The sequence below is a fragment of the Pangasianodon hypophthalmus genome, chromosome 26 (genome assembly GCF_027358585.1).
Source record: "Pangasianodon hypophthalmus isolate fPanHyp1 chromosome 26, fPanHyp1.pri, whole genome shotgun sequence".
NCBI lineage: Eukaryota > Metazoa > Chordata > Actinopteri > Siluriformes > Pangasiidae > Pangasianodon > Pangasianodon hypophthalmus.
The window spans coordinates 14172482-14192028 of NC_069735.1; the positions used below are offsets into that span (position 1 = coordinate 14172482).

Below are 19547 nucleotides of genomic sequence, written 5' to 3' on the forward strand. Positions count from 1 at the left end.
TATATACATACACGTGTATGTATCTATATCGTGTATTTTTTTTTGTTTTGAAGTTTTATACTTTCCTCCCCCTGGCAACTGTTTGTTGTAATTTGTCTTTCTATCTTTTTTTTCTTTGTCTTTTCTTATTTTTAATGTTGTTGTCTTGATAACATATTGTATGTTATTGTTCCTTGAATAAAAAAAATAAAAAAATAAAAATAATAAATTAAAAAAAAAAAGTGCATCATCCGGGTACTTGAAGTGCACTTCTTCTTGTTGGAATTTTCAGTGTGAACGCATGACTATTACTGCATACCATTTATGCTACAAAATGGCGTAGAATAGTGCATAAGTGTGCGATTTGGGAAGCACCTAGGAAGTTACGTTAGTCACGTGACTGACGCGGCCACCGTACTAGCGTCACACTGGGACTATCAAAACACGCAGGACTGTCTATACATCTGCATTGTGTGTGTGTGTGTGTGTCTGTGTGTGAGTGAGAGAGAGAGAGAGAGAGAGAGAGAGAGAGAGCATACACAGGTCTAAAGAATAAAAGATCCTGATGAAATTATAAAATAATAATAAAAAAATCTAAAATATCGACAGGATGTCAGACAGAGGAGACGTGGATTTAACAGGAGCCAAACAAAACACAGGCGTGTGGCTGGTTAAAGTAAGTAACACACACACACACACACACACACACACACACATGTAGCCTAGCTAGACTCATTAGCATTGCTACTTTATACAGCTATTTTATATACTTCTTAAATATAAGAGCACTAGATAATGTGGAGTAAACACTTCCCAGGTGTGTGTGTAAGGAATAAACCCCTCGGTGTCGTGCTGTTACAGGACAATCATCAGCGACAGGATGGACAGACTTACTCTCACATCACGAGGTGTTTTGTTCCTCTTATAACACAGGGATCATGTGAAAAAGAAGAGCACGTTATTATATAAAGATAAACCTGTGATGTGCAGCTGCACTACTGTCAGAGCTGCTGTTAGAGAAAATTAATCAACACCTTCCGACCAATCAGAATTGAGTATGAGGTGGAATGAGGTTTATATTTCAGAATAGATGCTGCTTTACGTAATGGGTGTCAGCCAACTTTAACTTTCGTTCTTACAAGTCACATGACTCAATTTGAGCTTATTGTTAGAGTCAACTCCAAAATTATTGGCACCCTTGATGAAAATGAGCCAACCATGAATAACAGGCATTGAGTGACACAGTTATTGACATAGATAGCTTTATTTTAACACTGATAACACACTTTTTTTTGGTGGTTGTTGTTGATGCAGTTATTTTTCTGCGGTACGCTGTTTTAAGAAATTATTGGCACCCCTTCGATTACGGTTTGATTTCAATAGAGTTCAGATTCGTAGTGCAATTCTTTTGGTTTGTAAATATTTGTGGAGGCATCATTCTGTCAGAAGATCTATCCATGGCCAAGTCCTTGCCTTTCTAGAGACAGAGGTGGTGCGTTAAATCTCCTGATGTTCAGAGGAATTCAGTGTTTTATTTTGGCCCTGGTTGTTGGAAATTGTTCTATTTGCTTTACTGATTTAAATGCTTTTTTAGGGGGGCCAATAGTTTTGCCACACATGCTTGTGAAATCTGTTACTGTTACTACTTATTTTTGTTGCTGTTAGATATGATACACATCTCGATACGTACTACGAGGGTGAGTCAGATGAAAACCTTAAAAAGTGCGACATCAGTTAGAGAAACAATGCATTCAGTTTGTAGCTGTAAAAGTACAAATGTGCTTCTGTAACACTTTTGTGACACCTATTTGTGATAAACAGTGTGAAATATATGAAGGTTTTTATTTGACTCACCTTCGTACAGGATAGGAAACGAAAAAAACAACATTGCAGCTAAACAAGTCACAGTTCAATACAAAAATATCACAATTTACTACTGATCTGATACGATTTATTTCAGCATCAATATGATTCAATTCAGACACGATCCAGATGTTTGTTTTTCACCCTGGGAAACTAAAATCTTCAGGACTGAGGGCTTTCTGGGTTTCTCAGTAACATGACAAGCCGATGTCAAGATTAACTTGTTAACTTGTTTCACAGATGTTCCACAACATTGAATGTAGCTATAAATGGATGAAAAAAATATATGACTTGTCTTTTTGTATAACGTTGTCTGTATAACAGTATGGGAGTTGTCTACTGTGTTTAGGTTCTGAAAGACATTCAGGCTCACGCTGTCTCTCTAACACACACACACACAAACACACACACATCTTATTTTCAATTCCTGAACCAGTTCTTACTTTGTACAGCCTTATTGTAGACTGTTGTTTTTATTTACATTGTGCAGGTTAATAGTTTAATGGTCAGATAGTTTGAATAGAAAACATATGCAGTCACGTTCTCTAAAAGGGAGCCATTTTGTGTCACGCTATGGACGTAACATTAGTCATTAATTGTCACACAGGTACCGAAGTATTTGTCTCAGCAATGGGCCAAAGCGTCAGGAAGAGGAGAAGTGGGAAAACTCAGAATTGGCAAGTATGTGACGTCATTTCAAGTGTATTTAAAGGGATCTGTTCAGTCCAGAACGGTCACACTGAAGAGTCTTTCTGTGTTTGTGTTATTGACAGGAATCAGGGGAAGGCAGAGGTGAGCACTGAGCTTTTTATTTCGCTTAAAGGAATACAGTGTTTTTCAATCTGATCTCTAATGTCTAACACATCTGTAGTGGAAGGGCAGTTGTGTTTAATGATCGATGGTAGGAGATGGTAGGAGATGGTAGTGTCGTGTCCTCGTCCTGACTCTTTCTCCGTCAGGTGTCCTTCACACTGAACGAGGAGTTGACCAAGATAGACAGCATGGGGGAGAAGGCGTCCATGGTGCGAGCGCCTCGTGAACACCCGTTCACCCTGCAGACGGTCGGGGGACAGACCCTGACTGTTTTCACCGAGACGTCCTCAGGTAAAGAGTTCACCTTTTGCGTTATGAGGGTTAAATTACAGCTTGAAGGGCCCAGGATCTCAGACCTAAATTGAGCATTTTAAAAAAACAAAAAAATACACACATAGATGTGGCGTCCTTTCGCGTGTAACCCAGTATAAATTTCATATTTGTACTGTGTCTGTGTCTGTGTCTGCGTCCTGTTCGTCACTGTACTGGAGGAAGTCACAGATTTATAATGAAAATCCTGCTATAGTTTAGCCAACATGCTAAACTATATTATTTTATTTTACTATAAACTACATTATTTAAACTACATTATTTTACTTAATATATTACACTTCTCATATCTTTTTTTTAAGTTTGTGCTTAATGACCGTTGAAGTAGGAACAATGCTTTGAATCAATGTGTTATGTACAGAAAACTTTACTGTGACACATTTTTAAAAATGTACAATATATTAGTTCATGTTAGCTAGCTTGTTAGTAAACCTGTTAGCAAATATTGCTAAAAATCACACATTATAATAGTTAGCCTAATGTTAATTAGCTTGCTAGCTAACCTGGCTAAAGGCATTAACCACCACTTCATTACTAGTCTGTTGTTAGCTAGTTTGCTAGCAAACTTAGCAAATGGTTTTATCCACCAACTTATATTAGCATAATGATCGCTAAATTGATTGTGAACTTGTAATTACACAATATAACAGTTAGCCTACTGTTAGCTAGCTTGCTAGCGAACAAGATTATTGGTTTTATAGTTGGCGTAATCTTAGCTAGCTTGTTTTAGAGCTTGGTTTCTCTTTTAGTCACAAAATAAGTTAGCCAAATGTTAGCTAGCTTGCTAGCACTCGAATATGAATTAGGTTGTTAGATAAATAAAATTTTTTTTGTATTTATATTATATTTACTTCTATTAGAATAAATACATAGTAGATCCACTTGGCTAACTGTTAGAATCAAATGGCCGCTACTGCTGAGGTCTTACTGAGGCAACTGTGTTTAGGTCGATTCTTTATCTTCTGAGTATGCGTCAGTTCTGTTTTAGTGTTTGAGGATGTTAAGAGAACATTAGTGAAGTGTGTATAAATGAAAATGAAACAGAAATTGAAGATAGACTGTTATATTTCTGCTTTTCAACGCTGTAACGCTGCTGTGTCCCTGAGTAGCTAATTCATCTAAATGTGTATTTTTTAAAAAAAAAAAAAAAAAAAAAAAAAAAAAAAAGGCATATAATAAAAGCTCAATGTTGGTCTGAGAACCGAGCCCTGAGCTGTGGAGATGATAATGTTGATATTATTAAAGCGCTGATGTGTTAGAAACATCTGAGCTGCTGCACTGGTAAGTCTTTAACGCTCGCTTGTTTGGGTTTGCTGTCTCGCTTTCAGCTCTAGTGACTCTCTCTCTCTCCCTCTCTCTCTGTATCTCTCTCTCTCTCCATGTGTGTATCTCTCTCCTTGTGTGTATCTCTCTCTCTCTTTTTCTCTCTCTCTCTCTGTATCTCTCTCTCCATGTGTATATCTGTATCACAATCTTTCTTTGTATCTCTCCTTCTCTTTATCTTTGTATCTCTCTCTGTATCTTTTTCTATGTCTTTGTATCTCTTTCTCTCTGTATCTCTCTCTTTCTCTTTGTATCTCTCTCTGTATCTCTCTCTTTCTCTTTTTCTTTGTGCCTCTCTTTCTCTTTCTCTCTGTATCTCTCTCTGTATCTCTCTCTTTCTCTTTTGCTTTGTGCCTCTCTTTCTCTTTCGCTTTGTATCTCTCTCTGTATCTCTCTCTCTCTCTCTCTCTCTCTTTGGCTCGATTTGTTATATCTTGCTCCTCATACTCGATTTGTTTTCTCGATCCGGGCGATTCTCAGTGACCGATCGATCCGGCATTTTTGGTGTGATGATCCTGTCCGTTTGTGTTGAGCTTTCCGCCGCTGCCCGTGCGCGACCTTCACGTCTGCTTCATTAATGGATCAGTGTGTGTCGTGCCGTGTTGCCGTGCCGTGGGTGTGTGATTCGATGGTGCACTTCTATGAAAATAACCTGGTTTCCACAAGCCAAATCAAGCTTCGCTTCTCTCTCTCTCTTACTTGACCGGTGTTTCTGTGCTAAGCTTGGGTTTTGTGTGTGTGTGTGTGTGTGTGTGTGTGTGCGCGTGTGTGTGTGTGCATGATAAACACTGTTCACTGACTTGTATTTGAGGGTGAGCTCGAGTCTGCTTCAGCGTCAGAACTAAGTTTGGGGGATTTTCCTCAGAGAGACACTGCAGGTCAATCTCAATATGAAGAGGTTTTCTTCTCTCCTCACTCCAGCTCTCGGGACAATCCAAGTACAAAATGATTACTGGAAGCTCCATTTTATCATTTTTCACCTTCTTCAGTATAGTCGTAATGTCCATAAAACCCAGGACATTATCTCTGCATCTTTTTACTAATAATGTTTGCATTATGCATCATTCAGACTTCCAGTCTTAAAGAGATAAATCTTCTTCTCAGCAGCCCTTCATTTCAAAACCACTCTATTTTCCAGCTCTGTTGAATCGAATTCTCGATTCTGATTGGTCAGAAGATGTTGATTCATTTTCTCTAACAGCAGCTCTGACAGTAGTGCTGGCTGTAATGCAAAGCACAGGGTTATATTAATGCGCTTATTCTAATGCGTTATCGTTTCTATAGTAACAGCTCATTCACAGTGACATATATGGAAGGAGCCTGCAGTGTCAGAGCTTTGTAACAGTTTTCCACCATGGGAAAGTCTTCAGAACAGAGAAGTGTGTGCTTTGTGGTTTCTCAGTAACGTGACAAGCTGAGAAGAGAAAAGACGAGCTGGTGAGGGAACGGCTGTTTATCGCTGCTAAAACATAACTAATAACAGGAACTAACTTGCTTTCCAGATGTTCCACAACATTAAATGGTTAAAAGAACATTGTGACATTGACACAATAAGTTAGACATCACAATCATTGGGAAACTCCAGTATAAGAGGAATAAAACACTTCAGGAGATTCCGATATTTTAAAATAATAAAATTCTGGATGGTAGCAGTAACTCTGCTTCAAGTTGGGCCGCATCATAAGACGTCATCGTTGATTATTTTCTCCTAACAGCATGCCGTTTAGTGTTTATTCCTCACCAATCAGCCGCCTCAGAAAGTGTCAGTGTATCTTTCCCAGTAATTTATCCATTTTTGTTCACACATGAGCCCTATTGTTCATTTCACATTCACACCTTGATTAAGTACTGTTAAATTCCTATGTAAAAGTAAATGTATCAAGGAGACTCAGCGGTTCTCACTCATCTCCATGGATCTCCCATAACTCATAATGTGAGTGCCCCCGAATATCCTCCACTGGTTCTGGTGGTCACTAGGCTCTGTGTCTCAGACCCGTTTGCCCGTTTCAACCAGAAACTAACCCGTAACAAGGCTCCCGAGTGGCATAGCAGAAAAGCGTTCATTCTAGATTCGGGAGGTTACGAGTTTGAACTTTTTTTTGTTGGAGAGACAAAAATTTGTCGTGCTCTCTGGGTGGGAGGGATGGTATACTCTCTCTCCCCTGTCAATCACAGCAACATTAGCCAATCATATGTGTCTTTGAGCTCATGTATGCGGAAGAGAGCAGATAGCACTTTCCTCAGACTGTGTTACACCACCCTGTGATGCAAAAAAAAAATAAATAAATAAATTTAAAAGATGCTTGTTTCAGAGGACACAAATGTTAGCCTTCACACTTTTTGGCTGGGAGCTGGGAATTGTGGCAGGTGACTAAATTGGGGGGGGGGACGACGACTCATGTCATTTATCGCCATGATAAGTTATTTACAGATGTCCATTTAAATAAAACATGATCAGCATGGGGAAAGTTCATAAAGTAAGCGATAAGCACCTGATTAGTTCCCAACAGTGTGTTTGTCTGTTGTTCAAAATGACATCACATTCATAAATACAGTTTCCTGAGGTTTGGAGTCTGGCTGTTGGAGTAGGAGTGAAGTGAACGTGCTTCAGAATTGGGATTGGGGCGTGGCTGTGCAGCTGTGTTCACATTAGACAGGTTGCACACTATGAGTGTGTGTGTGTGTGAGTGATGAGGGAAATTTGTGAGCAAGCTGTGAGCCCTTAATTGACTCCTTGCAACGTGTGCATCTGTGTGTGTGTCTGTGTGGGGCGTGGGGCTTGGCTCGTGGCAGTGTGTGTATGTATGTATGTATGTATGAAGCTTGGCGTGTGTGTGTGTCTATGTGGGGCTTGGCTGGTAGCAGTGTGTGTGTATGTATGATGCTTGGCGTGTGTGTGTGTGGGTGTGTGTTCCTTTGGTTCTCATGTTGCCATCCCTCTCATAGGCCAGTCAGACGCTGAAGGCAGCGGTTCAGGTACTGGTACAGGCCCAGGTGAGTCCTCTGTCTACTCTCAGGACTATTGGAGCGTCTTTAGAACAATCAGAGTCTTGATACATGAGTTTTAACTGATGATGCAATGAGTTGTGGTGTGAGCTGATAAGAATATCACCCAAGCCGCCATCATCATCATCATCATCCTCATCCTCAAGCAGACTGTAAGATTTTGTGGTAGGTCGTGTGTCGGAACATGGAGCATCCAGAGAATTTTGTAATGAGAGTTATGGAAAAATGGCGTCTCTGACTGAACGGAAGTGGTCTTTGTTGTCGTCACAGTGTGTGCTGCTTTCAGATGAGATGATTATCTTTTAATAATTCACTCTATGTGTGTGTTTCTCTTCACAAAGACAAAATAGCGCTGGAGGGCGTGGTGGTGCAGCGAGCCGAGTGCAGACCAGCCGCCAATGAGCACTACATGAGGTTAAAAAGGTAAGAGTATACTCTTACACAGACACAGGAAGTCCTGCTCTGTAGAAAAAGCAAAAATTAATTGCTTTCTAAATTGTTTGCTCTCTGATCTCTCATTTCGTTACAGGATGCAGATCGAGGAGTCGTCAAAGCCCCACCGGTTCTCTAAGCAGCTGGAAAAAGCCGTCACAACTAACTACAAACCTGTGGCCAACCACGCTTATAATGTGAGTCACGCTGGGTTTATCGCAGAAGAAAGGATATTACACACATTCCTAAGTGGCTTTGGATTAAAAAAGGAAATTCTTTTGTATAGATTTACACCCCAGTGCTGTTGAATTCTCCAATCTGATTGGTCAGAAGGTAACAGCAGCTCTGACAGTAGTGCTGGCTGTAATTCAAATGGCTCGTTCTAATACGTTATTGTTTCTATAGTAACAGCATGGACTTGTATGAAGGAAACTTCACCTAATATAAGACTTAGAATAATCTAATTCAAACATGTTATTTCAGAAGGAAAATCTATAATTTTTCTAGTTTTAAAGAGAAATTTATATTACATTTATGGAAGGAGTCTCCAGTGTCAGTGCTTTGTAACAGTAGGTTTTTCCACCATGGGAAAGTCTTCAGGACTGGGAAAGTCTTCAGGACTTTCCCATGGCAGGAGTTTGAGCTTTCTGGTTCACAAGCTGTGGGGTTTTTTTTTTTTTTTTGGTCTTATTAAGTTAGACAGAGAGAGAGAACGAGAGACTGCTGAAGAAATGACTGTTTATAGCTGCTAAACTTGTTTTACGGTCATTCCTCAACCATAAATGTAACTATAAATAAATAAATAAAAAGCATGAACAAAATTATTAAAAAATTATAATCATTAGTAAATTGCTGTGGTGTAAGAGGAATAAAACACTTAGGGGGACGTGCTGTTGGTGGAAAATAATCAACTTTACGGGGGTAAACAGTGGCTCCGCTTCATCAGACCACCCTGTCATTGATTAGTTTAATAAAACAGCAAGTGTTTTATTCCTTACTTAAAATCATTTTATGTCAAATCATGTAAACTTAACATGAAATTTCAATTTCTTTATAGATTTCATATAAGTGTACTTGCTGTGTATTTTTCGTTGTCATGGATAAGAACATCAGATACAGCTGAGAGTTTCCGCGGTTGCCCTGTCTTTATGTTTTTTTGAATTTGGCTCCAGGTTTTTTGTATAAAGAGTCTAAATTAGCAGGAATCAGTAACTTCCTAGTTGACACAATATCCTTACTCATTCTATGACTTTTTTTTAACAGCTGGATTATGAAAAAAAGAAGAAGGAAGAAGGCAAAAGAGCGCGAGCAGACAAGCAGCAGGTGTTGGACATGCTCTTCTCTGCCTTTGAGAAGCACCAATATTACAACATTAAAGACCTGGTGGACATCACCAAACAGCCTGTGGTAAGAAACAGGGGGGGGGGCGTTTATTTATTATCCCACGATGCACAATACTTACTTAAATCATTGTAGCTAAAATAAGAATACGCTTCAGAGTGTAAACTGAATTATATCACAATGCTGTTGAATTCTCGATTCTGATTGGTCAGAAGGTGTTGATTAATTTTCTGTATCAGCAGCTCAGACAGTAGGTAGTTCCAGCTATTATTCAAATCACAGGTTTCTATTAATTTCCAATATTTTATTGTTTCTATAGTAACAATTTACACACCCAACTGTACAAGTCCACAACCACAAAATTAAAATGTAGCTATAAGCAGATTAAAAAGTATGATGTGTTCTTTAATAAATAAAACATTGTTAGTTTTGGCAAATTGCTCTAGTATAAGAGCAATAAAACACTCCGGGACATGCTGTTTTAGGAAAATAATCAACTTCTTCACATCAGGCAGCATTACACCACCCCGTCGTTGATGAATTTCCTTTAACAGCACATCAGCAAGTGTTTATTCATTACATATTTCTGTCAAAATTAACACCACATGAGAAAAACATGTAGACATTATTTACTTTACATCTCAGGTTGTAGTTAATCTACATGAGCTGCTTATTAACCACAGTGGCATCAACACTATAACATTACAACTACTTAAAACATCAATTTTTTTTCAGCCCCACCCCCTCAGATCTGTCGAAGTATTAAACTATTAAAAATGGCGAGATTAAATTGTTTAGGCGTCACTAACTGTTTAAAACACAACTCTTGAATAACTATGAACCTTTTTTAATATACACTGACTATATCATTGTTTAAAAAAATAAATCAATCAATCAATCATTGTGTTGCTTGTAATCAGATCCTGAAGCTTGTGGCCAGAAAAGTGTACAAAAGATATGAGACTCTTCATCTCAGTCAGAATCTGAGACTACTTTTGAACAAGTGTGTGTCGTGTGTGTGTGTGTGTGTGTGTGTGTGTGTGTGTGTGTGTGTGTGTGTGTGTGTCTACACTCAGATTTACCTGAAGGAGATCCTGCGTGACATCGGTATCTACAACGTGAAGGGAACTCACAAGAACACCTGGGAGCTGAAGCCCGAGTACAGACATTACCAGAACGAGGAGAAGAGCGACTGAGCAGCTTCACTCTCTCCAGGGCTGATTGTTAAACCGCTTTCCTTATAACGGAGGCAGCCGGTAGACGGGTTGTTACGGAAACAAATCTCGTTTCCTTCATACTGTAGAGTAAAATCTAACAAGTTGTGTATGGATGCAGTTTTTAGAGTCTAGTGTTTTTACTCCTTTTTAATGAAAAAATTGCAGGGCATTGTAGAGTTATTATACCATTGTAGAATGAGAGTGAAATGATGAAGAGCAGTGTGTACACAAACCTGTTCAGTGTTCATGATTTTAGCCTCAGTTTTAATGTACTGTATGCACTGCTGAAATAAATGTTTAGTACAAAAATTCAACCCTGCGTCATCCTTAAATGTCTGCACCAGTCAGTCGTGCTTGTTTTTCACCTTTCTGATCTTTTACCATCATTATTTACGTAGGAATTTTGATTTAAAACTTTGTAAAAAAAAAAAAAAAAAAAAAACTTTCTATTGTCCATCCACTCACATTATCATGCAGTTGAAAATCACAACCCACCATTATCAAAGTTATTGTTTAATAAACATATTGAGTTCTTGTATTAGTTATTAGCCTGGTCACTTAACTAGAATAGATTTAATCCAAAACATGTGGAATGTTCAGGAATAAAAAGCACCAATAAATATATTATTCTACACCTTTGAATAATGAGCCTAGTGTTTAAATCATTGCGAAATGTTACTAATACACAATTAATATTTCATTTGCAGACACGACTATAAAATTCAGCTGACGACAAAACTACACTCTCTAAATTTGTAGTATTGGATACTCACATTTTATCATAAAGAATAAACAAGGCTGTATTAACTATTCCAGAATGGTACGGTCTGTAGCAGGAGTGTAAAACTCCCTTCCACATGATACAGTAAGGCAACAATGCGGTATTTGACGATACCACTGAATCTGCTACAATACAATTTAGTAGCCTCTGAATGATATTTGACCAGCTTTGAATCTGGAGAAGCTGCACTAGGCATGTGTTAATCCATGAATGATAATGATGTAGAGAAGGATCATTTACCGTATCAGAGTCATGGGCAAAATCACGCTGCTAGCCTGTTAAATTATTTACACACCAGTTTAAAAATATGAATTATTTACACCCCACTTGTCTGTCCTTTTTCAATCATTTATAACCAGTTAATCGATTTATGATTTTTCTGGCAATTCGATTCATTTCAGTCGTTAACTTTTAGTCACCCCTACCTTGTAACGTAAGACATATGGAACAAATTAAGTACATCAGCAATGAATATACAGTGGATATAAAAAGTCTATACATGCCTGTTCAAATGGTAAGTTTTTGTAATGAAAAAACTTAAACCAAGATAAATGGTGACATTACAATGTATAAAAAAGTGCAAATCAAACATTTTAGTGAAAAATAAAAACTCACAGTAAACTGGTTGCACAAGTGTGCAAACCTTTTATAATTGGGTACGTGGATGTGTTCAGAATGAACCATTCATTCATATTCAATCTCATGTTTAAAAGCAATTATCATACAGCTGTCGTCAGTGAAATTATTCTGATTAAACACCCAAGCCCAACTAAATCACCCCAAGCCATGTGGCAAAACGTGTTATGGTCTGATGAGACCAATTCCAAAAGGTATAATAATAATTCCATAAGATGTTTGGCACAAAAAAAAAAAAAAAAAAAGCACATCAGCAAAAGAACACCATCCCCGTGGTGAAGCACGGTGGTGGCAGCATCATGCTTTAGGGCTGCTTTCCTTCAGCCAGCACTGGGGCCTTTATCAAGGTGGAGGGAATCATGAATAGCTACAAATACTATTCGATTTTAGTGCAAAACCTTCAGGTGTCTGCTAGTAAGCTGAAAATGAAAAAGGAATTTCACCTTTCAGCATGAAAGTGACCCAAAGCACACATCCAAATCAGCAAAGCAATGGCTTAACCTAAAGATGAGCAATGTTTTTGAATGACCTAACCTGAATCCAACTAAAAATCGGTGGAGTGACCTGAAGTGGGCTGTGTGCAGGAGATGCCCTTACAATTTCATGGATCTTAAATGTTTTTGCAAGAAAGAATGGGAAAATATTACCAAGTCAAGATGTGCCACGCTGATAGACTCTTACCCAAAAAGCCTGAGTGGTGTAATAAAACCAGTCAGTGCTTCCACAAAGTATTAGTCTAAGGGTGTGCACACTTATGCAACTAGGTTAAGTTTATTTTTCTTTTTCCCCCTTAAAAAGTTTGATTGTTTTTCTCTTTATTTATATACTTTGTATACTGGGTTTCATTTTTTTTACATTATAAAAACCTGCCATATTAACAGGGATGTGCAGACTTGTATTCATTGTATACAAATATATGAACGTTTAATATTTAATAATAATAAAACCTTTAAAATTATTTTAAAAGATAAGCAGAAGTGTTGTATCTGCTTCACAAATTCTTCTTCAGGGCCAAAATTTTACAGTTCAGTAACTTGAACTCAGAATTTAAAAAAAAAAATGTAATTAATTAAATAAATAAAAATAACAACCTTACAATTCTGAAGTTGCAATGCATCAGACACACCTGGAGAACCGATTTAGCGTTGATTTAAAATTGATTTAAATCTTTCATAAGAACCTTCCTAAACTTCTTTAACATGGTCTCCATGTGTAATTAGAGGGAAGTTGAAGGACCTCGCCCTAAAATTCACACCCTGGCCTTAGCATTCCATACACACATTGGTTTTTCTTTCTCAGTACAGAGAGACATTTGTCTAATCTCGCTCTCTCTCGCTCATACACACACACACACACACACACACACACACACACACACACACACACACACACACACACACACACACACACACACACACACACTGAGGTATCAGGTACTGCAGTGTTCCTTCACGGCAATACCTGAAGAGTTAAATTCTGTGGAAGGCAAGTTTTAAATAAATAAATCTTAACTCTCTACACAAGACACCTTTAGCCAGCAGCTTGACTTTATTTATTTCACAAATAGTTCCAAGAAATCCTATACAATCCCGTGATTTGAAGGAGATGGGAGGGGGAGGAGGGGGTGGGAATAATACCTGTACAACTGCCGTCTGAGCGCCGACATGCACACAGCAAAACCAATTCCCAGGCAGTCAAACTTGATGAAATTAAAAAAATAAACCCTAAAGTGAGCTGTATCATGTCTTCTTCCTCTGACAATGCAAAGCTCTCTGCAATTTGATCCAGCTCACTAAAATACTGTTCACCCCATGAGCTGGTGTGTGGAGGGGCTTTGAGTTCTTCTGGATGGACACTGATTATAGGAATCGAAGCGGTGGCCGTAGAGGAGGAGGAGGTTTAAAAGAGCTTCCGGTCCTGATCCTGATGGAGACGAGTGGAATGAGTGATCTGATCCAAAAGCTTTTACGGCCATCCGCTGATGAGAAGCAGTCTGGGACACGAGCAGGGTAGTTTACTGGAGAGAGATCACACACACACGCAGATTAGACACGATTCCGACCCAAACTTCACAAATTACCAAATTAACCACCACATTTGCACCAATAGCTAAGTGTCATACATTTTGAAGAAGTCGTGCTACCTTACGAAACTCACAATACGCAAAACTGTCCCTCTTCATGAATATTCACTAATGCAACTTCACTAGAGTTCATTCAAGAACCCGACGTTCATGCTAGCAAGCGATAAGTCGTTTGTATCTCATGCGTGCATACACATCAAGATCAGAAACAGCAGCAGCTACACACACAGTGTAAAACTGCTAGTCAGGTTTACATGCTTGGCTACGTGCTAGCTTCGCTGGCACATTAGCTACTACCCATGTATGTCCTTCCAAGCATTATATTTTTTCGTCATGTCTACACATTTAACGAGATAACATGAAGTATATGAACAGCCGCTTTGCTGCTATCTAGCGTGAATGTAGAATAAGTATTTAGTATTTATAGACAGTGAGAAAAATACATGCCATCTGAAAAGAGATAGAAGGAAATCCATTTTACAAGTGTCCTCATTTTAAACAAATCTGAAGACTGAACTCTCTGAACTATGCTTCTTAAACTGCTGTTAAATGGACATGGATGAAGAAGGGTGAATGTTTGGAGGGAAAATGGAGGACAGACGTGTTCGTCCAACACCATACACTAACAGAGAAATGTTATGACCTTATGTTTAATTTATGCGAGCATGACACCCTTCCCTGTCATCTCAATGATGCAGGGTATTAAACATTAACACAGTCAGACTAACATGGGCAGCCTGTTCTCCTCTCTTCAATCTGCTTCTGCCACTTCACAGACAGCTAGAAAGCGCGAGGAGGATTACTGTCGCATCCCAGTGCAAACCCAGAGGCCACTGATAACGGCAGCAGGTCTATCAGTAGATGCCAGAAATGAGGCACCGCCCATTTTTATTCAAGTCCCACCACCCCAACTCCCATCACTATCCAGAGCTATACAAGCCTAAACCCTGAAGATATGTTTAAGGCAAGATACTACAGAAAGAGATGTCAATTTTTCAGATTTGTATCCATAATTTATGATGGATTTTTTTTGCGGATTCTAGAAAAATAGCATAACGGTACAAGTTTTAAACCAGTAATATGATAACGTAAACTATTTTACTGATTGAATGCGAAACGTTCCAACAAACTGTTCAGTAAAAATCTTTTTTTTTTTTCTGAAGTGTTTTGATTCCAACATGAAGACTAGATTTTAGACTACATTTTGGCAATATAAAATTGACACATTTAATTAGATGAAACCTCGTTTGTATAAACCCAAAGAATTTGCCATGTTAAGTATTCCTACGCAAGCATGAACATTGACGAGCTGTCTTTAGCAGTCACACCCAGACCGTAGACACTTACGCATTTCTCAATCTCAAGACCGTCTTTGAAGAAGAGCATGAACGGTGTCACTCCGTCCTCACGGAAGTCGAGCAGACCAATTGAGCCATCGGGGTTCATGGATTCACCTGTGAAAAACTGCACCAAAGATGATTTTGGTCAGAGGGAGAACTACAAAAGCAGAGCTTTTACTTTCAGGGTTCAGTCGTACTCAGGATATGATTTAGTTTCATTGGTCGTGACCTCCAAAGGTGTCCTAAGATCGTCATCACCGTACGTTTATCGAGATCATTCGAGGCCCTCTCTTGAGGAACACACACACACATGCAGATAGTTACCTGGAAGTTCTTGATGTTGCCTAGGATTTTCTTGACCTCAGCTGGAGCATTAGCCATGAAGGGCTCTACCCGTTCAGGAGACGTTTCCTGCAGTTTGGCCTTCACCCTGTCGCAGAGAACAAGCACGTATTCAGCGTACAGTGAGGCACACGGTTTCACCAACAAGGGATTAAATTTAGTACCATCAAAAGAAGTCATGTTGTCCCCAATTCAATCTCCTAAGTCACAGACAGAACATGAAGAAAGCGCAGGGACGGTTTATTTAGCATCTATAATTTAAAACCCACTCACTCACAAGAGAAGTAACCGGGCTGTCAACAGATGCCAAAGGGGAGAGGGAAAAATAATAATAATAATAATAATAATAATAAAAAAAAAAAAAAAAAGCATCACATCAACAACGACTGGTTAGTCTGGAAAAGAAATTAAAACTAAAGCCAAGGAGCAGCATTTTTCTTTTCAGGATTAATCTGTTGACAGGCTAAACACCCTGCGAGCAAATACAGTACACGTTTATAAATAAGATTCCTTTGTTCATGGTTAAGACTCAACAATTTAAAGTGTTTTGTTTCCACTCTCGCCTAAAGCCGTGTACTCTGAACAGATGAGATGTCCGTTTTGAACTTTAATTGAAGAATAAACGCACACGTGTCCGTCGAGTCGTCTTTAAACGACATGTTTTCTGTTTTTACCATTATTCAGACCAGAGAGGCTAAACAAGATCCTAGAAAATGCTTTGAAAACATTTCCATTGTTCAGTGAGCTGCCTTTAAACAAACAAAAACTAGTTCCTGAACTACCAAATGCTCTGTGCGAGTCATTTAAATTCCTTTAAGCTTGAGGGTGGAGTGTGTGTTCATCTTGTTTATCTGCTACCAAGTTTATAAAGTCATTTTGAAAAACAAAAATTTCATGCTACTTCCATGAAAAACAGAATGTCAATATATTACATCAATATTGATAAATTAGATGTGCTTTTTAACATTATTGCAGCTCAAGTTCACAGTTTAAAACCTTCGTTCTTGTTCCTTTCAAGTGTTTCTAGTTGTTAAAAGCCATCAGACAAAAAAAGGGCCCCCTGACTCCACCATCACATCACTGCGTACGCTTTGAGTAAACTCACGTCTTCATGTAGTCCTTGATGTAGGCTGTGTAAGACTTCTTGTCGTAGCTGGTTTCCTGAAGCTTGTGGTTGAGGACAATGTCGACGCCAGAGACCATTGTCGACTCACAGCCTTCGTCCAGGACCTCAGCGGATGCGTTGCCACCGATCAGCGAATCGTCGATCTCTCCCTCTGATCTGCTGATCATCTATAGAAACAAACATGACGCATTGGTGAAAACGTCGTTCCGCTGGAAGGCTCAGGAATCAACATTACTCCATGCTGAGTTGGCCGTAACAGGAAACCGAATGACATGCTTAGGGGATAAACTCAAAGAATGGGACATAGTGATATTTGGACGTCAATCCTGATTCCAAACATGCCACCTCTTCCCCTCCTTGGATTCAGCAGGTTAGATGCATGCTGGAGCATTTCTACAGGCTAATTATTGAGTGTTTAAGTTTGTTTACAGACTCAAAACTCACTACATTGAATTCATAACTTCGCGATTACCTAATTTTTGTCCAAAACAGAGAGACGCAAATCATACAAAACACCACAACCTAATGCATTAATGCTATTTAATGACACACACACTCCGTGCGGCGATTTTGCTGCTTTACTTGTTGTCTGGTTCGAGGCCATTTCCATTTTAGGAGCGGTGCAGTTTCTCATCCGAACACGTTTAAGAACTCGTTCCATTTACACCAAAACTGCCCTGAAGCCTTAAAGTCACCGCTATGAATGAAACAATATGTATTATTTAGCGACTCTTCTGTTTTACTTAACTTACAAAAGCCTTCATATTCATAAAAAGAGAAAACTATGAAGTATAACAATCTGTGAGCATTCCCCAACGGGCTGTAGCGATACAGTGAACCGCAGCGCTCTATCTGAAGTAAAGCGTCCTGCTTTTCTGATTATTTTCTGACAATCCCTCGAGTTACGCCAGCAGAGCTTCAGGCCTGACTGGGACTGTTTTGAAATGACAAACATGTGGGCATCACGGTGAACTTGTTTCCAAAGCAAAAAAACGTAGAAAACTTTTTCCTAATAGCTGAATTTTTTTTTTGCTGAGATCTGGCAACCCCGCACAGGTGTTCACTCATTTCTCAAATCTGAGAAATCTTTGTTTTCTCTCAGCGGCTGTACGTTTTATAACGTCGAACATTTTAATCGATTGAAAACGGAAACCCATGACACGTTCACGCTCATTTGCTGTATCGTATCAAGACGCCACCGTGTCGAAATTAAATCCTATTTTGTGCATCATTACATCCCTAGACGAAATGTAACGTTAATGTGATTCGCACTGACTGCGACCTACAGCCATTTTTCCTTAAAATTCCTACAACTTCAAACGTTTTATACAAAACGAGTCTACAGCCGTTCCCACTTTGAAGTAATTTTAATCACTTTGAAACGCCGCATACTGCCGTTTACGCAAATAAGCCATCATTTGAAAAGAAACGGTCGCCAGTGTAACTTTTCCCCCAGGCAATATTAGCAAACAGTCTTCCTCTAATGCTCTTGGAATTCTGAATCCGACCCGGTGTGATCGATTCCTCACGGTATTCCAAAGCTGCTGATTTCTCTCAAATTCCTGAAACGCGTGTGCGCACACACACACACACACAGAGCAAAAACCAACCAACGTAGTGGAGAGTTTAGATTCTTTAAGCACTATTTAAAAAAATAACTTCTATGAGGTGAAACCAGACTCGGCGTGAGAGTCTCAGGGAAGGGTGGATGCTCGGATCAAGAGTCAGTCCTGCGTGTGACTCACTGTGTGATGAGTCAAACAACTGAATCACTCATTTAAATCAAACATTAATACGGGATTTCTAAATTCAGGAAGGGGGGAAAAAAAAAAAAGAAGTGTACACATGGATGATAGGGTTTGGTTACCTTTCCCTCGACTTCGATCATCATTCCGTTCTCCGACTCCTTGATTTTGTAGATGTCCGAGAACATCTCATCTCCTGAAAGATGAAGGAAAGGCAGAGTTACAGAGTCAGTACAAGCTGATCACACAGACACTCAACTGATCCAAAGGGCTTAAAATATATATATATCTATCTCTCTGAGATGACAATCGAGACTAAATCCTCTCTCCTGTCCTGTTTGCCAGACCATTTCATTCACCAAATCAGCTGATCCTCAACTGATCCCAGATGAAGTGAAATGGATCCGAGGCCTGGAAAATTCATCAAGCCTGTGATATTTACTCAGCTAGCTAAAACTAGAGATGATTAATATCTAAAATAAGCGCAAATCCCACTCAGAAACTCGTGAGTTAGAACAGACACTGGCACAAAGCTGGTGACTCTGAGTGAGCTTTACAGAGGTGAGGAGAGTAAATTAGCTCAGAGCTACGTGTCCATTTAAAGAGGAGAAAAAAAAACTCGGCTAGTCAACATGCCGGCATTTTAGCATAACAGCTAACAAGCTAATAAAGTGATTTTTGTTTAATTCGTGACTTGTCATTTTCTTGAAATGTACCCGAATTTCTTCTCCAGATATGTCTAAACTCTACACACTCACTCTAGGGTGGGAGAAAATAAAAAAAGACAAGCCTTTTTAATACAACGCTAGCGGCGTGTAAGCGCGCGAGCTCCTGGGTGTAAATGCTAGCTATGCTAACTAGGCCTCAGGCTTCACCGAGACACGGGGCATAAAAACAACCGAAAAGCGTAAAAACACAGAAAATATCGGCAGGGTCAGACCGGGGGAAGCCCTCAGACCGCGTTAGGGAGCATTCTCACCGGTGATGATGTCCTTGTAGATGATCATTTTGTCGGATTGTGGAGCGGTGTTTCAGGAGGCGCTGGCTCTGACTGCAGCCCGGCGGAGACACTCAGCTGAAAAGGCCGAGCAGCGGAAACTCTCCGCCGGATACTGCAGAGGGAGCGGTGACGTCACCAACACCACCCAACACCTCCCCCTCCTCCTCCTCCTCCCCCTCCTCCACCCAGA

At 39.4% G+C, this 19547-nt stretch overlaps 2 protein-coding genes and 3 non-coding genes across 6 annotated transcripts; 1 reads left to right on the forward strand and 4 right to left on the reverse strand.

The window, feature by feature from the left end:
• The first annotated feature begins 363 nt into the window (after positions 1 to 363).
• gtf2f2a (general transcription factor IIF, polypeptide 2a) lies at positions 364 to 10618 on the forward strand. Of its 2 annotated transcripts, XM_026932165.3 has the most exons (9): positions 364 to 655; positions 2450 to 2523; positions 2616 to 2634; positions 2802 to 2946; positions 7255 to 7302; positions 7656 to 7737; positions 7844 to 7943; positions 9010 to 9153; positions 10164 to 10618. In XM_026932165.3, exons 1-9 carry the CDS (start codon positions 590 to 592, stop codon positions 10281 to 10283), a joined length of 798 nt encoding a protein of 265 aa, XP_026787966.2. In that variant the 5' UTR covers positions 364 to 589; the 3' UTR covers positions 10284 to 10618. The 2 variants fall into 2 exon arrangements, with proteins under 2 accessions (XP_026787966.2, XP_026787967.1); XM_026932166.3 differs by lacking the exon at positions 7255 to 7302 and having other exon boundaries at positions 365 to 655.
• Positions 10619 to 13246: 2628 nt separating this feature from the next.
• tpt1 (tumor protein, translationally-controlled 1) lies at positions 13247 to 19495 on the reverse strand. The gene is made up of 6 exons (XM_026932115.3): positions 19337 to 19495; positions 18480 to 18553; positions 16592 to 16779; positions 15469 to 15574; positions 15152 to 15268; positions 13247 to 13738 (listed from the first exon to the last, which is right to left on the reverse strand). The coding sequence occupies exons 1-6, from the start codon at positions 19362 to 19364 to the stop codon at positions 13736 to 13738; spliced, it is 516 nt and encodes a 171-aa protein (XP_026787916.1). The 5' UTR covers positions 19365 to 19495; the 3' UTR covers positions 13247 to 13735.
• Positions 14540 to 14671, reverse strand: LOC113537775 (small nucleolar RNA SNORA31). Its single transcript, XR_003403797.3, has one exon. It is a non-coding gene; the product is annotated as a small nucleolar RNA SNORA31 (small nucleolar RNA).
• On the reverse strand, positions 15337 to 15407 carry LOC113537774 (small nucleolar RNA SNORD58). The gene has a single exon (XR_003403796.1). It is a non-coding gene; the product is annotated as a small nucleolar RNA SNORD58 (small nucleolar RNA).
• LOC113537776 (small nucleolar RNA SNORA31) lies at positions 15663 to 15795 on the reverse strand. The gene has a single exon (XR_003403798.1). It is a non-coding gene; the product is annotated as a small nucleolar RNA SNORA31 (small nucleolar RNA).
• Positions 19496 to 19547: the final 52 nt, after the last annotated feature.